The 24,557-nt window shown below is 51.0% G+C and overlaps 2 protein-coding genes across 2 annotated transcripts in view; one reads left to right on the top strand and one right to left on the bottom strand.

The window, feature by feature from the left end:
- Positions 1-17,332, top strand: part of LOC125914354 (uncharacterized) — a 70,606-nt gene extending 53,274 nt beyond the window's left edge. Inside the window, exons 5-7 of the mRNA XM_049619581.1 lie at positions 1,828-2,019; positions 13,914-13,966; positions 16,984-17,332. Of these exons, the coding sequence (XP_049475538.1) occupies positions 1,828-2,019; positions 13,914-13,966; positions 16,984-17,332 (594 nt within the window). The remainder of the gene's footprint in view (positions 1-1,827; positions 2,020-13,913; positions 13,967-16,983) is intronic.
- Positions 1,907-18,739, bottom strand: HRK (harakiri, BCL2 interacting protein). The gene is made up of 2 exons (XM_049619905.1): positions 18,408-18,739; positions 1,907-1,993 (listed from the first exon to the last, which is right to left on the bottom strand). Exon 1 carries the CDS (start codon positions 18,737-18,739, stop codon positions 18,464-18,466), a length of 276 nt encoding a protein of 91 aa, XP_049475862.1. The 3' UTR covers positions 1,907-1,993; positions 18,408-18,463.
- Positions 18,740-24,557: the final 5,818 nt, after the last annotated feature.

Genomic DNA, 24,557 nt, shown 5'->3' with positions numbered 1-24,557 from the left:
CATTATAGGAATGGAAACCCCCTCCCCAGAAAATGGGGTGAGTTGGAAAGACTCTAGTGTCTGGCTTGGAAAGTGATGATACAGAAGCAGAGACTGTGTTTCGTATCATTCTAATTAATTTGCCTTCTCTAAGTTCGCGGCTTGGTGGGGATGTCGCGTGCTGCTCTGGGCAGACGCTGCCTGCACACCCATCCCCTGGAAACATAACTGTGGGGAGGGCTCCCTCGAGGAAAGGAAGCAAGTTCTCTATCAACAAGCTTTCCTTCTCAACAAGCTGTCTGGGGGTGGGGGTGGGGGGGCCGCCCTCACCTGCAGCAGCTTTGGGTTACATTTTTCTTTAAAGGGCCATTTAGGAAAACATAAGGCATGGATAAAAGAAAGAAAGAAAGACAGCTCCCAGCTTGCAACAGCACTAAAAGGTCCTACGTTCTAAAGGACCTGGTAATTTTCAACAAAGCCTGTGGGGAATAATTCAGCCCCATGTCAACCTTAACAACGGCTGATCCCCCTGCTGGCCTCTTAGAACTGCAAGGGTGTCTGCTAACCAGCCCAGCGGACCCCCTGTCCATAGGGACTGGGTTGTGACCTGCATCCTGGTGCCCCACCATCTCAGCTTTGCACATGGCAGTGTGGGAGACACAGCACAGAGGAATAATACCTGGGTTGTTTTTTGTTTTTTTTTTTTTTTAATGAAAGCAAAAAAATAACCATTGCTCCCTGAAGAGTCTTTGCAGCCAAGTCTCAGTCCAGCACACATCTTTTTTTAGCCCTTCTAGAAACTTCTGAAAATAGGAGCTTATCCTGGAAAACAAAATCAGATCCTCTGTCAGTCACTGAGATGCTGGTGCATTTCGGTTAAACGACCCGCTCCCTCCCCCAGTGCCTCTTGCTTATAAATCACCCTTGACCAGAACGTAGCCATTTCTTGGCTCTTTAATCCATAAAACCTAAGCCCTGAAATCCCCTTGGGGAGTGGGGGAGGCTGTGGGCTGAACTCCCAGGACACTTTTGCGGGGGTAGAGGACAGAGCAGACAAGTCACATATGAGGTCAGCTTTCCACCTCGGTAGAAAGGCCTCCACCAGGGAGCCACTCAATACCATGCCTTCCCTTCCTCCCTCCCAGGCCCCAAGGTTTGCTCCAAAACACCTCTGGGTTTTCATCCCCACAGAGAAAGAGAAGAGACTCCCAAGTGGCACTTTTGCGACTTGTCCCTTTAAAAAAAAATGAATCTGAAACAGCAAAATAGACATCTCTCTTGTCCCCTGGCCTTGCAGTCTGGCCGCAGAACTCCACAGCAGTGCCAGCAAGAACACACTTAGCACCAGCAAAATCTAAGTGAAGGACCAGACACCAGATTGGTAGGGAAATAAATCCCATCTGTCTTGATGTGCTAGCGGGACAGGCTATCTACCTGGGTAGGTACAGAGAGGCGGGGTCTTGTTAAAACTAACAAACGGAGGAATCCCAGACTGCCTCCACAACAGCTGCCCCCCCCCCCCCCCCCCCCCCCCCGTCCTCCTTACTTTCCTCTTTTCTTTCTATTTTGCCTTTTGCAATTTCCCCCTCGCTCCGCCAGCATCCCTCCCCAGGTGGTTGGTCGACTCTGGGGCTGATTCCCACCAGTCTTTGCAGATTTTCCAGGTACACAGTACGCACCTCACTTCTGGTGCCCCAGACACGGAAGCATCAAAGTTCACACGGGAAGGTGCAGAAAAGGGAGGGGACCGTGTCCTCGACAAGACATGCACTGAGTAGTAATATTCATATTTTCTTTTTTTATATATAGAGCTGTATGTAAATAGCATTGGGGTGTCTGTTTCTGCAGCTGGATATGCAAAGGGCTTCCCCAGTCCCTTTCCTCCGTTGCTACTATGGCTCCAGACGCCTCTCCACTTCCTTCTCGAAGCGCCAACTGCGGCCTTTCAAGCTCTGGGCTCCCCCTCAGGAAAATGGGAACCAGCTTTCTCCAAGGACACAGGGTTTTCACCAACCTGCAGAAATAAAGATTTGTATTTCGGTCAGTAGGCACGTGCAGACAGCTGCTGGGGATGACGTCAGTGCCTTGGGCCTCTGCACAGCCAGCCCTGGATGTTGGAAGGTGGAGGGGGATGGGAGAGAGCTGCGAGAGACAGAGCTTTGATTTGGAGGAAAGGTTCCCCCAGAAGCTAGATTTAGTGGCCATCCCCGCCCCCACCCCAGCCAAAGCCCCATCCATCCAGCCGCATTCCCTAAACAAACATTTGAAAACACACACACACACACACACACACACACACACACACACACATTTGTTTTCGGACATAAGCATCTTCTGTGATTAAAAAAGAGAATATAGGGGCTCCTGGGTGGCTCAGTCGGTTAAGCATCCGACTTCGGCTTAGGTCATGATCTCACGGTTCATGAGTTCGAGCCCCGTGTCAGGTTCTGTGCTGACAGCTCAGAGCCTGGAGCCTGCTTCTGATTCTGTGTCTCCCTCTCTCTCTCTGCCTCTTCCCCGCTCATGCTCCATCTCTCTCTCTGTCTCAAAAAAATAAACATTTAAAAAAGAGAGAGAATACAGAACCATGCTGCCTTTTTTCCTCCTTCATCTATTCATTTCATAGACTCATATTCAAGGCAGACTTGTAGGACAGTCTCTATTCTCATTGATTCCTTTGTTCATTGCCAAACATACCAAGAACTATGCTAGGTGTTATAAATCCAGCGACATAGTTCTTGCCCTTCAGGGGCCCTGAAGCCACCAGAAAGAGATGAGAAGAAATCAGTATCAATGGCAGTGTCGTGTGAAGCACAATCTGGATAGACACGAGCTAGGGGAGCCCAGAAGCAAAAGGGGGAGTCAGAGAGAGCTCTTGGGAGAAGGAGGCAGAGACCCTTACTGAGCACTGAAGGATGCTAGGGAATTAGCCAGGATGAGATGAGGCATTCCAGGAAGGGCCACCCAAATAGTACATACGCCAGAGAATCGAAAAACATTTTCATCCAAAAACTTGGGCATCAGTGTTCACCGCATTATTCTTGATAGCCAAAAAGCGGAAACAACCCATGTGTCCATCAACCGATAAATACGGCGGGGTATTTCCACACAACAGAGTATTATTCAGCCATAAAAAGGACTCGCACGAGACCTGGATGAACCTTGAGGTCATTATGCTAAATGAAAGAAGCCGGGCACAAAAGATCACAGATTGTATGATGCCACGTATAGGACATGTCCACAAGGGACGAGTCTTTAGAGACAGAAGTAGGTTGGTGGGTGTCCAGGGCTGTGAGGAGGAGGAGGGAATTAGGGCATCACTGCTAATGGGGACAGGGTTTGCGTTGGGGAAACAAAAACGTTCTAAGGTCGATGGTGGGATTGGTTGCACAACTCTGGAGGTACAAACTAAAATAAAAACCACTGAGTTGTGCACTTCAAAAGGATGGATTTTTCTGGCAGAAGAAGGAGGAAGAGGGAGCAGAGGAAGGGGATGGAGAGGTGGCCGGCAAGAAGGGAAGAAGCAGGACAAGGGAGAGAACACAGCAGCGAAATGCCCTGACGAGGTCAAGGCGCCTGATGAGGTGTCAGCACAGCCTGGGCTACGGGGCCGGGGAGGGGTGAGGCTGGAGAGTTAGCAGGGGCTGTAAGTTCACAGACGACAGCACCTCACTCAGTGCAAATCCAGCGGCGTAGGAGACAAGGTGGGAGAGAGACCACTTTCTACGTTGGCAAGAACCTGGCATATTGACCTGTACGAACTGCACCCATAGGTTTTCCCGCTGGGTCTACTCAACAGAAGGCCCTAATGGGGTACAAGACCTGGGCATGTATTCCCCTGGCTCCCACCCTGTCGGGCCACAGCGCCCACTGGGCTCGGCTCCCCGGCTGGACTCCAGGTCCTAGTGCCTCACCTCAGCCCTTCAGGCCGGGAAGGACGGCTCTCCTCTGTGGCCAGCCCTGTAGTACTGCGTTACTCCTCCTTAGTTTCCTAAACCCTGTCTACACTCTGTCACCGAACCTTCACTAACTTCTTCTCTGGTTACCAGCCTGGGGGTACTCTCTGCCTCTTACTTGGACCCTTACCCAATATATATGTCTGCAGGAACGAAGGGAGTCCTAATCCCATGGACCCGACAGTCTACATTAGCGGACGGTCATCCAAATCAGTGACCTCGGTCCTTTTTGCCCCGACCTGCTCAGGTGGAGGCAGAGGACCCCTGTCACCACGAACGCCGTTTCCCCTTTCATCCCATGAGGGCAGAGCACAGCAGGACTTCTGTATTACCGTGTTGCCACCCTATGCGTTCAGGGGATGCCGAATCAATCAGTCGTCCACCAACTCAGTTGATAAACACGCTCAATTCACAAAAGCTCGCTTTGTTGGCTCCTACTCACACCGATCTTCAAAAAATCAGTGGAACCTTGCAGCATTAGCTTAAGAGGATGACGCTGCCTTCAGCACGCACAAAAAGGAAGGACGGAGGGAGAGAGAGGAACCACATCTACGTGCAACTGAGCATGTTGACTTTCTGCTAAGCATCGTTCTGGGCACTAGATGAGGCCGGTACCTGTCCTCGATTTGCCTCCAGTCTTTTTCTGGGAGACAGGATATGTCAGAGGCCAGAACTGTGGAAGACCATTGTCTACCACTATCAGAAGTCAGGATGTGGCTGTGCTCACCGGGAAGGCTTCAGAGCAGAAGCAAGATTTGAACTGGACCTTTAAGATATGCATTCATATTTTCTCAATAATTGGAAGAAGGAGGGCGCCCGGGTGGCTCAGTCGGTTAAGCGTCTGACTCTTGATTTTGGCTCAGGTCATGATCTCACGGTCGTGAGATCAAGCCCCATGTTGGGCTCCGTGCTGGGCATAAAGCCTGCCTGAGATTCTCTCTCCCTCTTCCTCTGCCCCTCCTCTGCTCGAGCTCTCTCAAAAATAATACTAATTGGAAGAAGGAAGGATCATTTATGTGGGGAAAGGGCCAGAGCAGAGCACGAGGTCAAGACACATATGGCTCAATCCGGGGACCATGATGAGCAGGGACCTGCACCCCAAAGCTGTGCAGAGTGAGGCTGCATAGATATGTCCACTGAAAGCGACGAAGGGAAAATAACAATGGCATCAGGAGAGGTAAGGAACCTCTGTTTTTACAGCACTAATCTGCTCCATCCACAGAAGGAATGGCATCTTCTTGCAAGACTAGGTAGGCCCAGCAAAGGATTTTCGCTTTTCCTACCTGTAAATCATTAAGCCTATAACGTGTTTTCCTAAGGGCCTCCCGGCGCACTTAAATGGACAAATTGCCACGCCTGTTATGTCCTGGTTGCAGGTTGGTGTCGGTAGTGACAGATGGACATCAGGAGGACGCCTCTGTGTGGCCAGTTGTGCCGTGTAACCACGTCCTACACCCAGAGAGGTGGCCTGTGCCTACACTTCTGGGGATCTTAAAGGGAACACGGTAGCCTAGGGACCTAGCGCACAGAAGTAGTCACCTAAATATGGTCAAGGGTGTTCCCTCCAGCTTGTCGATAAGAGCAGCAGTTTGGAAACAACCCATATGTCCATCAGCAGGAGACTAGATGAATACATTAAGCTACATGCAAATGAGAAGAAGGTGGATCGATTCTTTTTTTTTTTTTTAATTTAAGTTTATTTTTGAGAGAGACAGAGACAGTATGAGCAGGGAAGGGCCAGAGACAGAGGGAGAGAGAGAGAGAGAGAGAGAGAGAGAGAATCCCAAGCACATGGGGCTCAAACTCACAAAACCGCGAGATCATGACCCAAGCCAAAACTTAGAGTCAGACATTTAACTGACTGAGCCACCCAGGGGCCCCAAAGTATATTATGATTCTTTTTTGTTTTTTGTTTTTTAAATTTACATCCAAGTTAGTTAGCATATAGTGCAACGATGGAGTAGATTCCTTAATCCCCCTTACCCATTAAGCCCATCCCCCCCACCACCAACACCCCTCCAGTAACCCTGTTTGTTCTCCATATTTAAGAGTCTCTTCTGTTTTGTCCCCCTCCCTGTTTTTGTGTTATTTTTGCTTCCCTTCCCTTGTGTTCATCTGTTCTGTCTTAAAGTCCTCCTCTGAGTGAAGTCATATGATATTTGTCTTTCTCTGACTAATTTCACTTAGCATAATACCCTCCAGTTCCATCCACGTAGTTGCAAATGGCAAGATTTCATTCTTTTTGATTGCTATATACTCCATTGTATATAGATACCACAAATGTTTTATCCATTCATCAATCAATGGACGTTTGGGCTCTTTCCATACGTTGGCTATTGTTGAAAGTGCTGCTCTAAACATGGGGGTGCATGTGTCCCTTCGAAACAGCACACCTGTATCCCTTGGATAGATACCTAGCAGCACAATTGCTCGGTCATAGAGCAGTTCTATTTTTAATTTTTTTTGAGGAACCTCCGTACTGTTTTCCAGAGTGGCTGCACCAGTTCGCATTCCCATGTTATGATTCTTAATTGAAAAGAGCAAATGGCCAAATAGTATGATCTCAGATCTTCTTCCCTTTAATGAATATGTATACGTGTATGTGTCTATACATATGTACAGATATCTATATATCTCTATATATCCATATAAAAAAAAGTGCACAGATATGCAAAATAGCAAAATGGTTAAGAGCAAAGACTCTGGAGCCCAACACCTGAGTGGGAATCCTGATTCAGACACTTAAAAGCTGTGTGACCTTGGGCCAGTTATTAACCTCTCTGGGCCCCGAGGTGCCCTATATGGAAGTACGGGGAGGAACAGTGAATTTCACCGTGTCAATGTGAGGACTAAAAGTTACTAACATATGTGAGGCACTTAGAAGTTCAGCGCATAGTAAGGTCTGCTATTATGATTGTTGCGATGTACTCCAGACTGAAAGTTACACAGGAGAGTGACTTTGGGGACAGAGTGAAAGAGCACTTTATACACTTCTGTATCATGTGTTATTTTTCTTTCTTTTTTGTTTCCTCTCAAGGAACAAGTAGTAATTATATAATTTAAAACTACAGGGGCGCTGGGTGGCTCAGTCGGTTGGGTGGCCGACTTTGGCTCAGGTCATGATCTCACAGTCCATGAGTTCAAGTCTGTGCTGACAGCTCAGAGCCTGGAGCCTGCTTTGGATTCTGTGTCCCCCACCCCCAACCCTCCCCTATTCGTGCTCTGTCTCACTCCGTCTCTCAAAAATAAATGTTAGAAAAAAATTTAAAAAATAAAAAATGAAAATAAAATAAAACTACAGTTGACACTTGCACAATGCAGGGGTGAGGGGTGCTGACCCCACCCCCCCTCCGCCCCACGTAGTTGAAAATCCCCATATAACTTTTGACTCCCCTAAAACTTAACTACTCATATGTTGACTGGAAGCCTTGTTCATAACATAAACAGTTAATTAGCACCTATTTTGTGTGTTATATGTGTCATATTTGCCACATTCTTAGAATAAAGCAATCCAGAGGAAAGAAAATATATTAAGAACATCGTAAGGAAAAGAAAATACATTGACAGTACTAGACTGAATTTATCCCCAAAAATCTGCATATAACTGGGCCTGTGCAGTTCAAACCCATGTTATTCAAGAGTCAGCTGTATTTTTATTTTATTTTTTTAAACGTTTATTTATTTTGAGAGAGAGAGTGTGAATGGGGGAGGGGCAGAGAGAGAGAGAATCCCAAGCAGGCTCCCTGCTGTCAGCGCAGAATCCGACCCGGGGCCCGATCTCACGACCGGTGAGATCACGACCTGAGCCAAAATGAAGAGTTGAACGCTCAACCAGCTGAGCCACCCAGGTGCCCCTCAGCTGTATTTGTAAAAAAACAAAGTCTGTCATCCCCTGCGACCCACTGTCCTACTCCCTGAGATGTTTTTCCTCAAACTTGGCTCATAAAACACCTTCTCAAATGCTGACTCACAACCAAAGCTCACAGCTGAAGAGATACATGAAACTTTGCCTTTAAAAAAATGTCCCTGTTTCCCCTTTGCACCCACCGAATGGAGGGGGCAGGCGGGGAGAGGGGAGAACATGGCCCCTCAGGGTCCTGCCTCCCTGGGCCATGGTCCTGTCACCCTGTTGTGGGCGTGAAGTGAGGAAGCGGTGAACGGCCAGCTCCACTGACGCAGGAGAGCAAGCGGGAGGCTCACCCCCTTCTTCCTATTTCGGAGATGAAGACTCTTGGCTTCCCTCCTAGGAGGTCCCAATATTTCATTTTTAAAAACATCTTTTTTTGCTCTTGCTGTCTGCACACATGTTAAGTTACAAACTCAAACCGCAGAGAAGGATAAAGAAATGAAAGGAAAGCCCCCTTCACTCCACGGCTACACCTCCCAGAATATTCTCTGTGCGTTAACAGACACCGTGTCTCTCCCCTTCGTCCTTGGATCCCCAGAGCCCAGCACAATGTCCTACACAGAATAGGGGCCCATTTCAACCTGCAGGGGGACCGTGGGTACGTGAACGAGGGAATAAGGGTGGCAACTTCCCCACTCTCCGCCTTTGGTTTCAGGGCGCTTATTTTGACCGCGGAGTTCCGATGGTCCCCGCGGTCAGTCCCAGCGCCTAAGAATCATGGGGACAAAGGTCTCCGTGCAGAATTCTCCTGGAGGGACGCCTGCTCTGGTCTGTGTCTTCACTTCAGCTTCTATCCCTGTAGTTCATGCTGCCCACTTAGGGCGGTGGGTGCCAAGGAGATGGGAGGGTGAAGGGATCAAAAAGGCAGGAGGCTGGCTCTGAGGCACGACGTGAGAGAGGAAGAGGCCATCCGGCAGCCTCTGGAAGCCGCTGGCACCCTGCTCTCAGGGACTAGTTATCAGGGCTACCAGTGAATACCACGGCTATCACCGGGCAGTTATCAGTGCTTCGGCGAGTCGTTATTGATTACGTAAAGCCTGTGAGGAGAGAGCAGAGAACTGGGAGCTTCTGTCCACTACGAGTGACAGCAGGTGGACTGTATGCACGCTAACCAGACATCCGGACGGGTGGCCCTGAGGGTGGGGAGGTAGCAATGCAGCAGAGAAATGACACCAAATGGGCAGACCCTCCTTCGAGTGTCTCCCCAGATGAGTCACCTGTTATAACACGCACATTCCTTGACCCAATAATTTCACCCCTAGGAACTACCCCCCCCCTTTTTTTTTTTTTTTTGCAAAATTGTCCAAACCAGAATATACCTTGTTCATGCTATCAGACAATGAGAAACGGCGTACATGTCCTGGGGGGCGGGGGGTGGGGGTTGACCAAGTAAGTGAATCATGGCTCATCCAACAATGGAGCATCATACAGCCATTCAAAAGGGTGATGAAACCTTTCTTTGTTGACACAGGAAGAGCTCGGCAGTCTATTTTTAGTGGGGGGAAAAAGCGGATTACAGAGCAACATGAACAGATGATCTCACTTATTTAAAATAGGGTTTGTGGGTGGGTGGGTGTATGCATCCTGGGATGTCTGACAAGGTGGTCCCCTAAAGCAGGCCTTGCAAATTTAAATGCTTGCCTGGGACCGGCGAAGTGTGCCCGGGAGGGGTCGGGGTATCCCGAGAGTCTGTATCCCATCTAAAGGGGCTTCTGATATTCATCCAGGCTTTTGCTGCCACGTGGGAATACAGACTCAGTCTTGTCAGACCTTTCCTTTTTTTTTTTTTTTTTTCAAGAAAAACTGGAAGTACAGACTTCTGTAAGAAAGTGCCTGATTTTTCAGTGCTGGGGTGGGGGTGGGGGAAGACACGGTAGTCAAAAAAAAAAAAAAAGAAAAGAAAGAAAGAAAAAGCAACTGCAGGTCAGATTCAGCTGGGAGACCACCAGGTGTGAAAACTTGTTCAAACTCTTAGAGTCAGCTGGCATTGAAGGCCACCTCATCTTAACCCTCAGCAGCCATCTTTGTGCCTCAGTGTCCCTGTCTGGAAAGTGAGGGAGTTGGGCCAGGTGGTCTCTAAAGTCCTGTCTAGCTCTGGCTATATTTCTAGAATGGTGACCTTTTATGGTCATAGATCTTAGGAGAATTGGATCAAAGCCTTGGTTTCCCTCTCAACTAGGGAGAAACAGAGGAGTATGAAGCCAGCCAATTCCATGTGGAATTCTGGAGGGTTCCCAAATTCCTTGAGGTGTCCCCCCAATTCATTCATTTATCCATCCACCCATCCATTCATCCATTTATCCATTCATTCATTCAGTAGTTACTGGATGCCTGCTCTGTGCTAGTCACCATGCTGGGGGCTGGGATACAATGGTGGGCAAAATAGACCTGATTGGTGCTCTCAGAAGACCTAGAAGCCAGCGTTGCCCAGGTTGGGAAGTCCTGTTCTGGAGGTTCTCCCAGCCCTGGCACAGCGGCTTAAGCAGGCTGCTGGTGAGCCACAGAGTGGGGGAGGCAAGACTGGCAATGGCTTTAAACAAAAGGCTTGCAAAAGTCCAGTATGAGTTCCCCACCATACTCTGAATACGGACCCAAGGACTGAATTTTATCCCAAATAAGAACGACACATATCCCCCACTACCATTGACCATTCTCTACCATTTTCTCAACATAGTGACACGCCTCATACTGCTCAGAAGGTAAAGGGACGTTTGGTAAATGGCAGATTCGGACCTGATCCAAAAGTCAGCCTGACTCCAAAGTTCGTGTCACTTTCCACCAAGCTGTCCTGCCTCCGCATAAAATCTGGGTGAACAGGATGAACTGTTACCAGTGGTTAAAATTTCAGAATCAAGACTTGGAGCCCGTGGTGTGCCAACTAAAACATTTCAAATCTGGGCTGTCTTTGAAAGTGACCTCTTCTTAAATCCATCCCGTTGCCCCTGACACATTCCCACTCTCTGAAGACCTCCCCCTACCAAAAGCTAAGTTTCCCCATCATCAGTATATATTAGCATCCTTCAGTATTTAAGCACCATGTGCTAGATCCAAGAATATCAGATGTACATGTTACATGGCTGTACCATGGTGATAGGTAGAGCCAGGCAGGCAGGGAAGCTCTCCAAACCCTTAGTAACATTGCTCAGACTTGGAGCTCTTTCCCAATGTTGGGATGGACATGTAAGGAGTCATCCCTACTCTTGGGCACTCCAACAATAGCTAGAGGTGTGGTCCACGAAGAACATTCCACAAAAAAACAACATAGATTTAGCTGAGGATGGAAACAGCCAACTCAAGAGCCAAGCTTAAACCCATCTTGTATATAGAAGCCAGTGACATGAATGACATATGGGAACAAATGGCAGTGTTTGTCTAGAAAACCCTCTGGACCTTAACCACAAGATTTTATCCCCCCAGGGCACCTGTGTGGCTCTCAGCTTAGGTCTTGATCTCAGGGTTGTGAGTTCAAGCCCCGAATTGGGCTCTATACTGAGCATGAAGCCTATTTTAAAAAAAAGGGGGCACCTGGGTGGCTCAGTTGGTTAAGCGTCCGACTTCGGCTCAGGTCATGATCTCGCAGTTCATGGGTTCGAGCCCTGTGTCTGGCTCTGTGCTGACAGCTTGGAGCCTGGAGCCTGCTTCAGATTCTGCTTCTCCCCCCCCCTCTCTCTCTCTACCCCTCCCCACTCGCACTCTCTATCTCTCTCAAAACTAAACATTAAAGGAAAAAAAAAGGTTTTATACCCTTTAGACAACTGTTGTAATGAATGTTTACATATGCTTTGATATCAAAGTTCCACTTGTAGGCATTTTTAAGAAAATCATCTGTGATGTGCCCTAAGAGTAATATACAAGGATGCTTCATCATCATGTTGGAAACAACCTAAATGCCCAACAATAGTGGATTGGGAACATAAATGGCAGGACAGCAGAATGATGAAACAGTAAGTGACCTCTAAGTGTGTCGTAGAAAATATTTCAAGGCATGGAGACGTGTCTGTGCTATGATGGAAAAGTCAGATTACAGAGAATATATTTAGAGCGAGTGATTCCCTTTGTGAAAGTACCCATCAATGTCCTTTTGAAAATGGAAAGAAGTCTATTGAAAATATTAACAGTGGGGAGTGCCTGGGGGGGCTCAGTGGGTTAAGCGTCTGACTTCAGCTCAGGTCATGATCTTGCAGTTCATGTGTTAGAGCCCTGCGTGGGGCTCTGTGCTGACAGCTCAGAGCCTGGAGCCTGCTTTGGATTCTGTGTCTGTCTGTCTCTCTCTGCCCCTCCCACATGTGTGCTCTGTCTCTGTCTCTCAGAAATGAATAAACATTAAAAAAAATTTTTTTTAAATAAAGAAAGAAGAAAATATGAACAGTGGGTAGTGAGATGGAAATAATCAACAAAAACTGTCTTTTATTCAGCGTTTTCCAAATATTTGTTAATGAATTTGTAATATTTTTTGTAATCAAGAAAAAGCTATTTTTACGACTTTTTAAAAGTTTATTCATTTTGAGAGAGAGAGAGAATGCGGGGGAGGGGCAGAGAGAGAGGCAGGGACAGAGAGAGAGAATCCCAAGAAGGCTCCACAATGTTGGTGGTCGGCGAGGAGCCAGACACGGGGCTTGAACTCACAGACTGGGAGATCACGACCTGAGCCAAAATCAAGAGCGAGACGCTTAACCGATTGAGCCACCCAGGCACCCCAAGATATTTTTTAATGGGGATATTACATAAAGTTTCCCAAAGTAACTTCATTTCATGTTCCCCCACCCAATAGCAGGGACATCATTGTAGGGCAGGAAGGAGGCAGGGAGATGATCCTGAGTTGATTGGTGGCATTTCTTACATAATGGAAATCCAGCCAGGAACCACAGCGTTCTGAGGGCACCAAAGGTTGGGCATCAGTGAGCTGGTAGAGGAATCAGGACTTCTCAGACCCTGGCAGAAGGTGAACGAGCTCATTTCCACCGAGAGGCTGCTGCGGTGAGAGAGCCAGGATCTCCAGCCCCTGAAGTCTAGGAGCATCTGAGGCCAGGAGCTGGGACTCGTTCCTCCCTGCATCCCAGTGTGCATGTCGTAGCTGGTGATGGAATGTTGCCCTCTTTCCTGAGTCACGTCTAATCCCCACCTTACAACGCACCTGCCCGTGCGCCATTACCGATAAAAGAGTCTCCGAGCTTGATTTTCTCACCCCCTTCTTCCTATTGACCTTAGAACCAAACTTGGCCGTCCCACCATGGCCTGATTATTAGCCAGCCCTTCCTTCCCCAAGTTCATATGGCATTAGCCACACTACTCAGGTTTTGTTTCTTCCTCAAACACACCGTGCAAAGTCTCCCTTCCCGGGCCACTGGACTTGCTGTTCTCTCCCCGGAACAGCTTTCTTGCAGGCCTTCACATGGCTGGCTCCTTCTTGTCATTCCAGTCACCGGTCCCCTGGCTCCTTTTGAAAGTGGCCATCCCTAACCACGGCAGGTAAGGAGTCCCCTGGGCTCTCTATTACATGACCTTCCTGTAACACCATCAGAGTCCTTGGCACTTTCTGAAATTATCTGTGTGAGATTGCATAATCCAAAAATGGCCACATTATCTCCAGTCCCACATGCTATTCTAGAACCTTGCCATTCCCCCTTGGGGTGGTGTCTAATTCCACTCCCCTTGAATATGGGCTGGCTTGTGACTTACTTCTAACTTAAGTGACTTCTGAAGTTGGGTCAGAAAAAGGCAAAGCAGCTTCTCCTGGGTCCCCTGGAAACTCGCTCTTGGAGCTCTGAGTCACCACGTCAGAATCCAACCACCGTGAGGCTGCCAGGCTCTGGAAAAGCCCAGGCCACAAAGGAGACGCAGCGAAGATCCCCACTACCTCCTCCCCATGCCCACCGTGATTCCAGCCCCCAACCAGCCTGGAGCTGGTCGCCCCTGCTATGCCGTATCCGAATCCCTAACCCACAGGATGTATAAGCATAGTCAGACAATTGTTTTAAGCCACTGAGCTTTGGAGTAATTAGTTACACAGCAATAATAACCAAAACAGTCTTTCTGTCATCTAACTTATCATCTGTCTCTTGCCCCTAAAGGGCCGGGACTTCTTTGTCCGTGTCCTCCCTGTGTCCACCACGCCCTTCAGACAGTAGGTACATAGTAACAAATTGTTGAGTAAGTGAAAGCAGCTGAATTGGGGAATACCTACCTTGAATAGTTTCGGGTTGATTCATTTATTCATCACACGGCTATCGTATGCCTACTATGTGACAAGCAAATCATGGACTGTGGGGCATCCCATTGTTCCCATGAAATCCTATCACACGTCACACTGGGGATGACCAGAGGGGAAAGAGAAGCCCCCGCTTTGCTCCCTCCCTACCCCCAGTGTAGGTCTGAAAAGCCGACTGTCAAAAGCCAGAAACTGCCAAATCCACCCTGCCCACCTCTGGGGGTGTATTTAATTATCCCGGGGTACGGCTGTTTTTACACGACAGCTCAGCCACTTGTGCCCTGGCCTGTCCCTAGGCAAGCGGGTGACTCCAGACAGGGACCATGTGGTGGGAAGGCTGCCAAGGTCCTGCACATCTGGCCCCTTCCCGGGGGGGGGGGGGGGGGTACCTCCCCAACAGCTGTCTCCTTCCCTATGGGTTGCTCCCTCCCCTGGCCTAGGCTTTCAGGCTCTAGAAGTAATCCTGGCAGGGGTGCAGCGGCTGGGTGGGAGGCTGCAGGGAGGCGCCTCCAGGTTTAACCACTTAGTCCCCAAAGTACCTGCCAAGAACCAGTTAGCACGTCCCGTCTGGCAGGCCAGGCTTTAATTCATTAAAGCAGGCTGCTGCTGGCCCATTATCTTCCTTGTCCCCAACCGTGTTGCCTCTTGGGCCTGCGGAGTCCTCTTTCTCCCCTTCTTCTTCATCCCAAGGCAAGGGGCTGCCCACCTTTGGCCCCTTCTCCCAGCCAGGCTCCCCAGCTGCTTTCTCTCTCCCTCCCTGCCCCCTCCCAGGGCACAGTTCTGCCTCCCTCCCCTCCTCCACCAGCCAGTGCTCACCAGAAAGCATCTTTTGTTCTCTCTGGAACCTTTTGCAGTGACTGCTTCAATCACACCCATCTCCCCTTGGCCTCCTCAGCCTCCAAGGAGACTCCCCTGAGGCTCTCAGAGAAAGGGAATCTGGCTAGCGCAGGAATTCACGACTCTTCACCCCCCTCTGCTTTCTGCCAGTGTCTTCTCCCCTGCACCCCCAAGTCATCTGGGCCGGGCGGGGTTGAGGCCGGGGCACTGTGTGCTCAGAGACAGAAACTCCCAATTCCATTTCTGATGTTGCCACCAACCCTTTGGGACTCAGTGAACCCTCTCTGCCTCAGTTTCCCCTTTGAAATCATCAGAATGGCATGACCCATTTCATAACGGCCTCTGATGAGTGAACTAAGTGCCAGGCGCTGCCTCGGGTACTTTAAATGGATGCTCCCCCCATCAGCCTCCTCAACAACTCTAGAAGAGCCACAGCTCCGGTTTACAGATAAAGGCTCAGAAAGGTTATGATTCTTGCCCAAGGTCACAGTGCCGGCAAGTTCCTGGGCTGGGACTTCAGTCCAGTCCCATCCGGTCCCTAAACCCATGCTCTTTACCGTTGTAGTATCCTGGCCTATCTGGCTCTGAGTCCCCAAGAGGGCATGTAGGGATGGTGGGGAATTGCCAGCAATTGCCAACAACAGAAAGTGGTCTCTTTGGGGAAAGAAAGGTATTAAATGCACAATCATAAGCATGACAGCTTACCTTTATATCTACTTCTCATGCCTCTGGCACTGTTCTAGAACTCTCTGTAGGTGAATTCATTTTACCCTCTTGACAACACCTTTGCCACCAAGGACTATCATGGTCCCCATTTTACATATGGGGAAAACTGAGTCTGGGGTGTTTTTGTTTGTTTGTTTAATGATGGCGTCTGAGAAAAGTACCGCCAGCTCACAGCAGCAGCTCAAAATAAGCTTGTTGAAATCGTTGCCAAGGTCACCCTTAACGCCTAAAAGAAGGGCCTGCCCCACAGGGCTGACTCAGGCCTCCCTGAAATTCCTAAGCCATCCCGTGAGCATTCCCGCTTTCCCTCTCGGGTAGGAAGAGCCGAGAGGACCACAGACAGAACTCAACAAATTGTCTTTCTCCAATGGATCGTCTTTCACTTCTTCCCAACTTGCCGGAGAGGCCTGGAAAAGACGGGTGTCCCCCCAGGTAAGCCAAACGCACACGAAAGGCCCGAGCGAGCTGCAGGCTGGTAGGCGGCGGGGCCGGGAACGCGAGTTCCTCGGACAGGGGGACGGAGGCCGGGAGCCCACGCCTGGCGAACCCCAGGACACGAGCGCTGGTGTCCCGACGGAGGGAGGCGCGGCGCCGCGGGGAAGCCCACGGCATTCTGGGGTCAGGGCGGGCGAGGAGGGAGAACTCGGGAGGGTGTGGCTGCCGGGGAGGCCGGGCGGGACTCAGGAGGGGAAAGAAGAACCCAGGGATGATCTGGAGTCGAGAAGCGGCCCGGAACTCTGGGACAGAAGCGAAGGGGGGAGGGGGCAATACATCCTACACCGGCAATTATCTGCCGCCGCCGCGAAGCTCCCGTCGGGCCCCCTCCCCCGCTGCGTGGACCCGGGTCTCCCAGCTCCAACCCCCGCCCCTTTTCCCGGCCTGGGCGCACAGGGGCGCACTCCGTCCTCACCGCGCGCCCTCTCGGAGGTCTCCCGCCACCTCCCGGGGCCGCCTCCACCGCGGGCCCCGGGAGCACCCCCAGCCCCGACGCGCGCACGGCCCGTTCTCCGCCCCCCACCCCGGGGTGGGCGCTCAGCAGCCCGCACCGCCCCGTCCTGGGAAGGGAGCGCTCTCCCAGCCCCGCCTGGACCCCAAGACCGTGGGAAGCCGCGTCCCAGTCCTCTGACTGGGTTCCTCTTGCTCGCACCTTCCTTCTAATTCACATCCCCACTATCTTGCAATTTGTTTTCCAAGCCGTTTCTCTTTTTCTCCGGCTCCCTCATCTTTCTATCCTGGTCTCGCCGCCCGCTTTTTATTTCCCTCTCCTTCCGCTTTCTGTCTGCCCTTGCGTAAATTCCACGCTTTGGGCTTCGCGCCTCCCGCTCGACTCCCTTTTTCTGCCCCACCCCCATCCCACGCGCCCCGTCCAGAAGGTGGCTCCTGCCCCTGGGATTCGACCTGCCCCGGATGGGACCTCCAGGGGCCGGGCAGAGAGCGTCCCGAAGCACGCACCTCTCTTCGCCAGCGCCAGGGCTGCGCCGGCCCACGCGACATCTGTCGCCCGCGCTCCCGGCTCACACCCTGCGCACCCCCGCAGCTCCCCTGGCGCTGTCACCCCCCACGCTCCGGCTGCCGCCTCTCTCCGCGGGCGCCGCGCCAGCTTCCCAGGGTGTCGGCGCACGGCGGGACTCGGCCAGGGCCGAGCGCTCGGCATCTGTGGGGTCGTGGCACCCGGGGCAGCTGGCTTTCTCAGCTTCGACCTTCACCTTCCAGCCCTAGACCCACCTATGGTGGGCTCGGGCTGATTTTCTCTCCTTCCCCATTCTCTGCAGTTCTGCTCTGTTCCAGAATCTGAGAAGACAGTCCCTTACACGGCTGCTCCCCTAGGCGCACAGCTGGTGCTCAGTAAGTCCCCAACCCCAAGGGCCTAGGGCACAGAAGATGCTCAGTGCCTTTCTCCCACTGGTAGCGAACACACTGGGCGTTCAATACACCCCACGCCCACCAGCACGCAGTGCCTAGCATACCGCAAGCTTTCAAACATTCCCCCGCTAAACATTTTAGGGCCTAGCACCCAGAAGGAGCTCAATAAATGCTCTTCTAGTAAGGTTTCCCCTTTTAGTTTCCCTAACAGCCTCAGATCCCAGCCCACTTTGGGGGCACCTCCTGCTTCGTCTCAGCTCCAACGTTCTGGTGAAGCGGAGGCCCAGTTCCTTCAACGGGACACCTCGCTGCAGAAGGAGTGAAAAAGTTGGCAAAGCAGAGGAAAACTGCAAAGTGCGCGGGCCGCAGGGGAAAGACAGCTCCAGCGGAAACCTGGAGGGGGAGGCAGTCCAGAGAGGCGCTCCCGGCGCCAGAGAACGAGGAACAGAAACGAGGGAAGTGCCACTTAAGAGGGTTCGGAGACAGTGGCGACTTAGGAGCAGCAGACGGCTTGGAAGAGGACGGGAGACCTGCCCTGAACCCGCGATAGGTTAGAATTCTTTGGCGTAGCTTGCAACTACGCACTCCTAGCAAGCACGCTTTTTACTTGCATTGTGTGTTTACTTGCGGCGCCGGTGGGCATTACGGGGCGGGGGGGGGGGGGGGGGGAAAAGTCCTCCCAAAGCCATCCCACTGGAGAGAGTGGCAAGATGCGCTTAAGGAGTCGAGAGAGGAGGACGGGAATAGCTGAGCTGACACTTGGAAGGAGAGATGGGAGCTGGAGGCGAGGGGGGCGGCGATCCTGGCGCGAGAAGGGAGCAGAGGAAGAAAGGGATGGGAAGAGAAGAAAGCAAACTTGTCGCTCTCCCGCTCCCGGCCTGCCCTGCGTGACCAGTCTCCAGCCACCGCGCCCTGGCGCTCGCTCGCGTACCTGTTGCTCTCTCCGGCTGGGTCTCGGCTCCGGCCCCACCAAGAAGCCCCGCGTTCCTACAAGTTCCGCCTGCCGAGCAGCCAGGCCGCCAGCGCCGCCACCTGCGCGGCCGCGCACAGCCAGGGCCAGTAGGTGGGGAGAGCGCCGGGCGCCGGCGCCCTCCGGCTCCGCGCGCGGCGCCGCCACATGGTGCGCTGGTGCAGCTCGTCGCCGAGCGCCTTGAGCCGAGCGGCCGTGAGCTGCGCGGCGGACGAGCGCAGACCCAGGCGGCCCGCGCTGCAGGCGCACACGGCCGGGGGGCCGCGGCCGCGGTGCAGGGGGCACGGGCACATGACCGCTCGCCTCTCTCCCTCCCCGCGCTCGGGCCGCCCCTCGCCTCCGCTCCCTCCGGCCTCTGCGCCTGCCTCCGCCGCGCTGCAGCCGCCGGGGGCCTCCCCTGGACACCAAGTTTCTCCTTGTGTTGTGCGTTTGTTGTGCTGACGGCGCTATTATTAATTAAAGTGTCACATGGTGGAGGGGGGCGGGGAGGGCGCGGGGAGGGGGGTTACATCATCCGGCCCCCGGGGGGGGGGGCTGCAGGCAGAAGAAACCGAGAGGTAACTTTTAACCCTAGCGGCGCCGGCAGCGAGAGGGCGCGCGTTTGGGAGAGGAGGAGCGCGGCGCGCGGGGACGCGGCGAGGCCCCCGCCGGGGAGGTCTCGGGCTTGGGGGGTCGCGTGGGGCCCCGCGGAGGCGGAGAGCGCGCGGGAAGGCCTTCTCCTTCCCTTTCTCCTGAATAAAGCTCCGGTTCCGATTTGGCGAGGGAAGCAGGCAGGTTTGCCGTTTGGGATGGAGCTGGTATCGAATTCGGCTGCATTATTCAAAAATATTCCGAGGCTATTGTTTTGTTTTGGGGAGGTGGGTTGATTCAACATCTCCCGAGAGAGCCAGATGCGACCCAACTTGCCCACTTTCAGGTCTGACTCGGCACCTATAGGCTTCGGATTTGAATACACCCAACACACGCCCCCACCCCGCTCTGAGCTTCCCGGCCAGACCCTTAAGCGCCCCCACCGCCTCTAGAGCACTTGATGGAGGTGGGGGGGGGGCGGGTGAGAAGGGTCGATCCTTAGCCCCGGGGGGGCGCAGAGGCGCGCTTTCGCGGCGCACCGCACCCGAAAAGACCCTCGCAAAGGGCTTTCTAGAAGGTAACTTATTTTTGTCTGCTTCCTTGTGAATATTGTTTTCCTGCCGGGGCTCCAGTTTCTAGCGGCGATCCCAATTTAATGGGCAGTGGAGACACAGACCCTCTGGGGCCGACGAGGGGGAGGGGCTCAGGAGCCTTTAGACTGGAGAGGCTGGAGTTGTCCCTGCTACTGAAGATACAGATGGGCGAGGGACACTCAGGATTTTGGGGGGAGATGATGAGTCCTTCTTAAATTTAATGGGATTCGGATAACTTTGGGATTCAGAAAACTGGAGGCGCCAGAGGCGTCTCCAAGCCGGCTCTCTGGAACCTGATGAAAAAACTTTGATTCTCTCCTTCCCTCGGGCAGAGTGTCGCCCAGGCCCAAGTCCTTGGGTCTTTTGGAAAAGAGTCTCAAGACCATGAACACGTTTGGGTCTGCATTTATCACGAGGAGAGATTTCCCCTTGGCCTCCAGCGTGGTCGGGGCTCAGATCCCAGCTCCGCGGTGTGATCTTGGCGGGCGCTGCCCTCGCCCAGTGCGTTTTGCTACACTTAGTAAGGGCCGAAATTTACCTTCTGAGCGCCTTCTGTGCAGGTTACTGGGGTAAGATCCCTGCCTGGCTGCCTAAAGTAAATCCCCTAACACTTCTGGGGTCGGAGGGGTGCTCTTACTGGCCTACTTTGCAGATGGAGAAACTGAGGCACGGGGAGTCAAGGCCTCTTGCCCAAGTTCACAGAGTTGAAGACTGAACCTGGATCTAAATTAGGCCGGCATGCTGCAGGCTCTAAGCGCTCAACCATGGTTTTATACTGCCCCCTGTAATCTGGGAATAATAATACCTCCCTCCCAGGACTGGGGCAGAGATTAAATGAGAGAAATGTATGCCAAGCACCTGGCATGCAGTGGGCCCTGGATAAACCTTGGTTCCCTTTGCTCCTGGCCAGAACCACTTTCTCGTTCTCTGGGGACTCACCTCCTTAATCCCCCCTAGTCTGTGCAGAGGGGACCTGATCCATCGCCCGGTGTAGCATTCCAAGAATGAAGATACAGTGTCTATTTGAAAAGCCCTTTGGATTTAAACTGAACAATTCCCTCCCCCCCTTTTTAATCTGCACGCTTTTAACGGCTCACTTCATGGACATTAATTTTAATGGGACGATTATTACCCCGTTTGGAAGCCTGCCCCTCGAAATGCTAGGCTCGCGAGGTGGCGCTGGGTTGGGTCCCAGCCGCTTGGATGTTTTCTGTAGCGAAGAGAGGGCAGCCTTGGCCGTGGGGATGTGTCACTCAACAGAGGGAAAAGAGAAGGGTGATGGAGAGTGGGAGAAAAGAGAAGTCACACACACCCGCGCACTCCGCATCTGACAGCCCCTGATTTGTTCATGCTGGAGTTGTTTGGCCCCACCCCACCATTCGCCAACTGGAGATCTTAGCCTTGAGATAAGGCTTTTCGGAGCCTCCGTTTTCCCCATCTGTAAAGTGGCAACAGTAATAGTACCTACCTTATAGAATTAAATAAGACCGTACTGTAATGCCCTGAGCACAGTGTCCGGCATATTGTTCGCATCTAATAAATACAAACTGGGGGTGCCTGGGCGGTTCAGTTGCTTGAGCTCAGCTCAGCAAGGTCTTGACCTTGCTCAAGACCTTGACCTGCTCAGCTCAGGTCTTGACCTCCAGGTCATGAGTTCAAGCCCCATGTCGGACTCCACGCTGGGCATGAAGCCTACTTAAGAAAAAATGTTGACTACTAATATTCTAAAGTAGATCTTGTAAGCTAAACAGTGTGCTTTGAAGAATGTTGGAGGGCCCACACCCTCAATGATACATGATTCCCCTATTGTGAGTTGGCTGTTCCATCGCTGATGTTAAGTGTTGTCCAGAAAAAGCAAAGCCTTGGGGAGAGTAAATAACACCCTCTTCACAGTTCAGTAAAAATGAGTTTTTAATTTTAACGTTTACTAAACACTTATATAGTGCTTCCTTTGTACGAGGCGCTGTTCTAAGTCCTTAGACCTGTTGACTCATTGAACCCTTCTAACAACCGTATGTCATAGGACGGGTCCTGTATTTTGGATGAACAAATGGAGGCGGGGTATTTAAAGAGCTTCTCCAAGGTCACATAGCTGTCTGTGCTCATTAGCATTATGTCACTGCTGGGCACTTGGGACGAAAGAGAGAGAGAGAGAGAGAGAGAGAGAGAGGCTATTATGGGCTGAACTGTGTCTCCCCAAAATTCCTGTGTGGAAGCCCTAATCCTCAAGACCTCAGAATGATTCTATTAGGAGACAAGGTCTTTAAAGAGGTATTAATGTTAAATTAGGTCATAAGGATGGGGCCCTAATCCAATATGACTAGTGTCCTTATAAAAAGAGGGAGAGGGGCACCTGGGTGGCTCTGTTGGTTAAGCATCCAGCTCTTGATTTCAGCTCAGGTCGTGATCCCACGGGTTCGTGAGATGGAGCCCTGGTCCATTTCCATAATAACAGCGCCGAGGCTGCTTGGGATTCTCTCTTTTCCTCTGTCTCTCTCTCTCTCTCTGCCCCTCCCCTGCTTGTGCTCTCTCTCTCTCTCTCAAAATAAATAAATAAATAAACTTAAAAAAGATGGGGAGATACCAGGGGTGCAAAGGGGTGGCCATCTGCAAGCCAAGGAGAGAGGCTTCAAGAGAAATCACCCCTTCCAGCCCCTCGAGAGATTTATTATTATCTGAGAAAATAAATGTCTGTGGTTTAAGCTACCCAGTGTGTAGCACTTTGTTGTGGCGGCCCTAGCAAATGAAGACAGAGACCACGAGAGGGAAAGAATGTCCCAAAAGGGAAGGTGGAAGCAGGTACTTACCAGAACGTGGCCGCACATGTTCCCGGGTTCTTGCAAAGGACTGAGTTCTAGGACTGCGTACACGCTCCCTTCTTCCTCGTCCTGTTGGAGACGTTTAAGGGAGGAGAGGTTTTAGGGATGATTTGAGAAATGCTTCGTGAAATCCAGTTGGCCCCTTTAATCCGAGGAACCTTTCCCCGTCAGTTGCAAGGATGTGCCAGCTATCTCTCCTAAAGAAATAGGACAGATTTTTCTTATCCATGAAGGTTTCCTACGGTGTCCCAGTGCTGAGAGCTGGGCTTAGCACACAATAGATATTCAGTAAACATTCGCTGAAAGAGAGATTCAATGGATGAATGAATGATAAGCATCCTGATTTGTCTCTCTCTCAAACGTACACGATATAGAATTATCATCGATAACATACGAAAATGTCCTGCTCCACATCATTTTCTCACCTCCTACAGAAATCAATACTCAAGTGTTTTGAGCAGGAAGGGGAAGGGTATATATATTTTTTTAAATGAAAGCAATAATTACCTATCCTGGTGTTTGAGACTGAGTGAGCCTTACCTTATGGTGTTTTAATTCGTGTGGCTTGGTGAAGTGGTAAATGAATGAACAGCTGTTGCCTCCTCCAAACAGCTGTGTTTCCTGAAGCCATGTATTAATGCCAGGGCCAGATTCGATGCCAGGAGTCGGCTTGGTGAACAACGGAGTTCTTGAATCAAAGTCAGAGTTACAGCAGAGTGGCTTGACGCTCTGAGCCAGAGAGATCCGAGTTTGAACCCTAGCCTCACCATCCCATAGCTAGCTACCTTGGGCATATTGTTCACCTCTTTGAGCCTCCACTTTCCCATCTGTAAAATAGGAATAAGCATAGTGTCTGCCTCATTGGGTTGCTGCGAGGATTGAAAGAGAGAATTAGTGAGTGGTTAGCAAAGTGTTTGGCACTCAATAAATATTAGTGATGGTCCTTGTTATTCTATCGGGAATATTAAGCATCCATTTAAGAAAAAGAACTGGGACCCTGACCCAAACCCATTGGGAAAACAAGAGGATTCCGATTTCAGTGAGTCCAATATTCAATTACATTACAGTTATTCCCAGGAAAGTTCCCTCCACTTAATAGACCCAGAGCAGGACAGCTATCATCTCTCAAATTTATACTATTTCACCCTCTGATACCTGAAAAGACGGGGTAACGCCTTCTCCAGGGATCTCCTAATGATTCATTTGCTACCTCTCCCTTAAGGATCTTTTTGTTGTAAGTAAAGAGGGGAACAGCGACGGATGTCCACAGCAGGGGAGAAAAAAAAAAAAATGAACCAGCCCATAATTATAGTCTCATCAATACTTTAAGTGTAAAGGGTAAACCTCACTTAAATAAAACCTAATGCCTTGATTACTGGAGTCACGAAAGATAGGGTTGATTAAAGCAGCGTTCCTGCTGTGAAAATTCAGACATATTGTCCTTTGCTCAGGCAATAATCACTTTATTGAAGGCAACCGAGCTTAGTTTAAACACGTGAATTGCTAGACTTGAAATTACACTGTTGAGAGGGTAAATGAGGATAAATGCTGGAGAACAATTTGGCAAACGTGAAAGAGCTGAACGTGCACCTGCCCTATGACCAGGTGATTCCATTTCTAACTATTTCTAGATCAGTGCTTCTCAACTAAGAGCAATTTTGCTCCCCGGGAGACATTTGGCAATGTCTGGAGACGTATTTTGGTTATCAAAACCGAAGGGTGCTATTGGGCGCCTGGGTGGCTCAGTCGGTTAAGCGTCTGACTCTCGATTTCCGCTCAGGGCATGATCTCGAGGTTTGTGGGTTCGAGCCCTGCATCGGGCTCTGCGCTGATGGCACGGGGCCTGCTTGGGATCCTGCCCCTCCCCCGCTTGTGTGCGCTCCTCTCTCACACGCTCTCTCTCTCTCTCAAAATAAATAAATAAACTTAAAAAAAAAAGCTGAAGTGTGCTACTAGGATCTAATGCCTAAAAGCTAGGGATGCTGCTTAACATCCAACAATGCACAGACAACAAATACTTATCTGTCCTAAAAGGTCAATAGTGCTGAGCGTGAGAAACCCTGCTCTAGATATATCAGTATGCATTTGCTGCAAGTAACAGAAAATCTGACTAGTAGAGTCTTAAATCA

Source organism: Panthera uncia (genome assembly GCF_023721935.1).
Source record: "Panthera uncia isolate 11264 chromosome D3 unlocalized genomic scaffold, Puncia_PCG_1.0 HiC_scaffold_8, whole genome shotgun sequence".
NCBI classification, from domain to species: domain Eukaryota; kingdom Metazoa; phylum Chordata; class Mammalia; order Carnivora; family Felidae; genus Panthera; species Panthera uncia.
Note: the sequence above shows the minus strand (reverse complement) of the source record. Positions and strands in the feature narration are given on the sequence as shown.